The 6,000-nt window shown below is 43.5% G+C and overlaps 1 protein-coding gene across 2 annotated transcripts in view; it reads left to right on the top strand.

The window, feature by feature from the left end:
* CNPY4 (canopy FGF signaling regulator 4) overlaps positions 1-4,193 on the top strand; it is a 51,961-nt gene extending 47,768 nt beyond the window's left edge. Inside the window, exon 6 of one of the 2 annotated variants that reach the window (XM_078669383.1) lies at positions 3,392-4,193. In XM_078669383.1, the coding sequence (XP_078525509.1) occupies positions 3,392-3,564 (173 nt within the window). In that variant the 3' untranslated portion in view covers positions 3,565-4,193. The remainder of the gene's footprint in view (positions 1-3,391) is intronic. The other variant, XM_078669384.1, reaches the window with a different exon arrangement.
* The last annotated feature ends 1,807 nt before the right edge of the window (positions 4,194-6,000 follow it).

Genomic DNA, 6,000 nt, shown 5'->3' on the forward strand with positions numbered 1-6,000 from the left:
ATCGTCAAGGAATTTTAGGAGTTGATGGTCTCCTTTGCCGACAACACCCAACTGGCAGTCTCCCTTTACCTGGGAAAAGGTTTGCAACAACTAGTCCCTTTTTTAGAGAAAGTTGCATAATGGATGGCTAACTGCTCACTTAAATTGAAGGGAAACAAAGCCAAGCTGATGATTTTAAGAAACAAGCCAACACCGCAAACAACCCTCGGATGGCCAGAGTGTCTGGGGGCACTACCAATCTCTCCCCCTCCCCATTACGATCTTAGGTATGTGGTTGGATAGTTCCCTATCTATGGAGGCCTAAGTAAAAACGTTTACAGCATCTTGCTTTGGCTTTATCAGAACCCTACGGAAAATCCTAGACCTCCTACCTACACAATCTAGGAGAATAGTGGCCCAAGTGCTGATTCTTTTCCTGCTTCGACTATGGAAATTCCCTGTATATGGGCTCACCCAAATATATCACCAAGAGACTCCAGTTAGCCCAAAGTGTGGCAGCAAGGACTATCCTCAAGCTTCCCAAACATACCTCAGCAAAATTGCACTGGCTTCAAGTGAAGGAAAGGGTAGAATTTGAATTTAAGACACTTTACTTGGTGCATAGGGGAATCAACTACAATGGACCCTCCTGGTACCTTACAATCCTAGCAGTACCTTAACATCCTCCAATGCTTGATTGCTACAGGTCCAAAGATCAGATTGGGGTGTGTGTATCCTTCTCGCATTTGACCCCTAAGCTCTGGAATGCTATGCCCACTGATCTCAGAAACTAAATGAACAAGACCAGATTAAGAAAATGCTTAAATCATGGCTTTGCCCCACTTGCTCTAGACATGTACCGCCTCAGAATCACGCTAGTATACACGGCGATCGACTCACGCTGCACTGGGAAGCCCTCAGGCGGCTAACTACTTTATAAATCTGCATAGAATAAATCTACATAGCATAACTTGAGGAGCACTGTTACAGGGTGGTAGTGAGGGAATTCATAGCGAAGGAGCTCATTGGCGAGGCGACCAACTAACATTGTCGCACCGACGGCCACCAGCACTAACGCCGGCACTGAATGTCCCAAATTGGAGGGGCCTCACATCTTCCCTTTCGCCCAGGGCCCCAAAAGTCCTAGGACCGGCCCTGCATATAATAGTTATGGCCGGGGCGGCGCCGGTCGAGGCGCTCGCAGCCCTGTTTTCTGCACCTCGCACCACCGACCGGCTCGGGCCACTTCTTATCACTGTAGTTAATACAAGTACTGCGGACCGCAACCCCACGGACCGCGGCAGGCCACTGAGCCCAGAGCACACTACTCCAGCCGCTGCTGGGCCTGAGAGGCTGAATCGTACCAGGCGGTCGGTATTTCTAAAGTTAAGTGAGAGTCTGGATTGAGTGGTATCTCTCACTCTGGTGCTGCTTCTTCTAATAACACGTTGTTGTTTTATATTGATAGCGTTTTAGCGCGTGGTCACTTTCAACTCCCTCTGGCATCTTCCCTGCCTCCGGCCCCGCGGGATCTCCGGTGAGTGCGCACCCCTGTCCCCTGCTGACTCTCCTCTCGCTTATACCGCACTGTGCTCTGCCCCAGGGCTGGAGAGGCAGGCGGCTCTGCTATCTGGTTACATACGTGTTATACACGACATCGACAGCTTTGAAGACTAGCATCTTAAGTGAATAGTCCTCTTAGATGCTAGTTTTTGTAGCCTTATTTGAGTTTTATGTTAGTTGAAGAAGAAGAAGGTAAACATTAATGTTTCTAGTTTACAGTCTAGTTATTCACGTGTTAGTACAAAGTAAATAAAAGTTGATTCTGAGATAAAGCTATACATACGTTTCCTCTTCACCGCATACATCTTTGTGCATTATTATTTCCGGGGAGTAATCGAGGTGCTGTCCTTTTGTATTCAAAGATTGGCGCATGCAGAAGAGTTCAGGTCAACCTTACCCATCAGCAGTAGCGCTCTTGTATTCCATTTCAGTTCCCCTATAATTGTATTGAATCTTTTCAACCACGAACACATCTTTTGAGAGATGTTCATTGCTACAGAAGTATTTGTTGTCTTTTGCCTCTATAGCGATAGTGGGTCAGTTGGAATCCCGAATAATCATTTTGGTTCTGATTGTGTAGGATTATTTTTCTGAGTCAATGTAACCTATTGCCTACTTACCTGAATTTCTGGGAGTAAGGCACGCTTACAGTAAAAAGGTTTGTGAATTGGAGGCATTGACTGTTGCATCCATTTTTATTTTAAATATGGCATTTCTTTCCAGTACTTGTCTAATACTTGACAAGTTCTGAACATAGGTGCATGGTCTGCTTCTAATAAAATATGCATATAGGAGTTTTTTTTTTAGAATGTGTTGAAGTACATTGGTGTGCAATATGGTCCCAGATATCTAAGTAGTGTTGTTGATGGTTCTCATATTGCATAACCGTCTTCTTTCTGTTTTCCTGTACTAACAGAAGTGGAAACTAAATGGGAAAAATTATGAAACTGTTTTTCTATCATTTATGTAGCGCAATGTAATTGGTTTTGGTAGCAATTCGTGAATCATTATTGTTGTATCAATCAAGAGAGGCCTCTTGCTTCTGTTGTATATGTGTTTTAAACATACTTTCCTTGCTAAAGAGTAGTTTGATTACTGTAGGGCCAGCATTTCTCAGCTATTACAATGCTTCTGGAAATATTGGGATATTTTTCAAGGGGCCTGTTGTCTGTAACTTGAAGTATTCTTTTCTCCCTCCAAATACCTTAGCATACTTTGCAGAGTACTTGAATGCATTTATTTACACTTTAGAAAAAGAATACGTTGGTCACTCAGATGTCCTATATTAATCTTTCTGCAAATAATGCCGAAATTAGAATTGTTACGTCACAAACCTGTTCTTTTGGCAGTATCTAGTATTTTAAGGTATGGAACGTTATTTAATTGTGGCACGGAAGCGATATCTTCTGATGACTGGCCATAAGATGCATACTTTAATTCAACTATATGGTGACTTTCTAATTAATTTTCTAGGATTTTTGCTGGTCCAAATACATCGGATGTCTGAACTAAAAAAACAACATCAAATCTAGTGGATCTATAGAGATGTGTAATTAGAAATATTAATTTAGCTAGGCTAATTATTCTCATGTAATCTATTCCTACTTGCAGAATGGTGAGTTTTTGCAATAGCTATAGGAATTCCTATTTTTTATGGTCTCATACTAAAGTGGGTAGCAAAGGAAGGAGTGGTCATTGGAATGCGTAGGCGGTGACAAGTAATTGGTGTTGGGTGAAATTCAGAGGAAATTTTAGTTAGCAAAGTCTCTACAAAAAAATTGCATTTTGAGATTAGATTTTGATTGTTAAAATGTTTACCGCTAAAGTGAAGGCTTTGTTTGTCCTCCAGAGTGCCTGAAGGAAGTCTGGACTGGAAAAAAGGGGGACCCCGGGCACGCACCAGATGAAAAAGCAGATGATGAAGACCAGAGTATGGATGCCCTGCCTAGTGACAAACCTGGACCAGATCCCAGTGTGGACACCAGCCAATGGGAGGGCGGGCGCTATCCTGGAGAACTTTAACCTGGGAGGGTTGAGTGAGTCAATGGGGTCTCGAAGCACCTCCAGTGAACAGATGGGACTCAGGTGCTCCTGCTAAGGGGATGCTCTGGCATGATTGATTGATTGACAGTGGGTGCACATGGGGTCAGCGGGCCATGGAAAGCCTCCAACCCTCATCATGGAATTTGCAGGATTCTGACAAACTGACCCCGCTGTCCTGGGAAAGGCATGATTTCTCAACTGTCCAAAGTGTGAGAACAAAGAAAGGCTTCTGGCAGCAGTAAAGTAACATTTGCCACTGGCAATGAAATATTAGTTTTTGGCACACAAGTAGAAGGGCGGGCAGGTGGGGGTGCACATTATTATCCGGCAGACAGCTGTGTCCCTTGTATTTTGTCAAATTGCAAACTTTGTTGCCGACAGCTGTCTTGCTGACAATCCACAAGTGTTTCACCCAGAAAAGAGGGAAGAGGATGCTATCAGCAATCAGTACTGCAGTATCGTGTTTTTTACAGATTAGGCAGTCAGTCGGATTATGTCACTTGGCAGGTTTCTCGCCTGACGTGTTCACAGTACCCATGTGTTGCGCTCACCACAGACATTGTATTTTTATAATTTTTGTAATAAATTATATTTGTGGGTATAACAGATACATGAACCTGCACAGATAGTGATGTTTGATTGAATATTTAGTAAACTCAACGAGCAGGCGGTTTGAGCCTATCAAGGCGTTTGAGCACTGCATTTGACTCTTCTTGACATCGCTAACTGGGTGAGGCAATCAATCAATCAATCAAAGCATTTATATAGCGCACTACTCACCCGGAGGGTCTCAAGGCGCTGGGGGGAGGGGGTCCGCTACTGCTCGAACAGCCAGGTCTTGAGCTGCTTCCTGAAGGCGAGGTGGTCTTGGGTCAGGCGGAGGTGGGTCGGAAGGGAGTTCCAAGTCTTGGCTGCCTGGTAGGAGAAGGACCTTCCTCCTGTGGTGGCTCTTCGGATGCGGGGGACGGCGGCGAGGGCGTGGCTGGTCGACCGAAGATGGCGTTTGGGAGCGTAGAAGTTGAGGCGGCTGTTGAGGTATCCTGGGCCTTGGTTGTGTAGGGCTTTGTGTGCGTGGGTGAGGAGCCGGCAAGGAATGTTAAGAACCGAGAACCCTTATTCTGACTTAATGTCCATGTGTAGCAAGAGAATACAAATGTAGAGAGGTTGATGCTCTCTTCTAAGTCTCAGCTGGCTGGTTGTCCACATACATTTATTCACCTACTATGGTAAGTCGAAAGTCTGCACCAGCTGCATTCTGCTGACCATAAATGAAAAACCCCACAATGCTCTGGAAAGCATATAAAGTCTAACACGCGTTTAATACAAAATAACTTGCAACCAATCCAAAATAAGGCCACGTGGGAAGTCCTTGACATTACCAAATAAGTGACATTAACAGGAGCTGACTGCACTACTTTCTAAAATCCTTGATTCGTTGTGCCAACCTCAAAACTAGGCTACACTTAACTAACACAGTTCAGTAAATGTGCCATTGTACAACCTGAAATTATCTGACCACAGCACATTTAAAATGTATGTAGATGTGTAGGAATACTAATATGTTAGTGCGCTTCTTGCTGATATAAAAACAAAATTGGTAAATATATATGTATTAAGGTACATATATGGGTAAATTCACTTTCTCAGGACAATAACCAGGTTGGCTTCATGATATCTCATGTGAGACCCCTGAATTCTGCTGAAGCTGTGTTCCATATAAACTGAATACACACATCCTAATGCCATAGGTCTTAGTAAATAATTTTAACTGACTTAATTTGAAAGGAGGTGATAGAAAAAAGCAACAACTGGTAAGGCTAATAGATTTATGTTGTGCATATAGCAGACACATAGACACAGAACATGCATGCACACATTTACATTGCAGATGCGCATATTTACTTATTCAGACAGACAATAGCCACACTCACCAATACACCTATAGACCGCTCCCCAGCCTAAATGTCTCACATGCAAACAGACAACCATTCACTTTTGCAAAAAGATCAATAAACATACAGTAACCCATAGACACCTACCAACATGAGGGGCACACATACACCTACTCCACACAAGCAAGCACACAGATGGACAGGGTACGGATGGAAAAAAGTGTGAACAAATGGGTGCCAGACAGATGGTTGCAAGTTTCTTGTCTACTTAACTTTAGACCCCTTGCAGAAGTCCTTAAATAAGAGAATGATAAAAGAGTCAGGTGTCATATTTAGCCCATGGTCTTTCCTTGGAGAGAGGACTTCTACTTTGTGATGACATGTTTACATATTTTTGCCTGTTTGTAGGAAATCTGCCTTTTCTGCGTGTTCATAAAGGATTTTTCTCCTTTTGCTGGACCCTATATTTTGCTGGCTTTAGAACTCTGTGCACGGTGCCCCTGATAACAAGGAGTAGAGGTCT

The sequence above is a fragment of the Lissotriton helveticus genome, chromosome 12 (assembly GCF_964261635.1).
Source record: "Lissotriton helveticus chromosome 12, aLisHel1.1, whole genome shotgun sequence".
Lineage (NCBI taxonomy): Eukaryota > Metazoa > Chordata > Amphibia > Caudata > Salamandridae > Lissotriton > Lissotriton helveticus.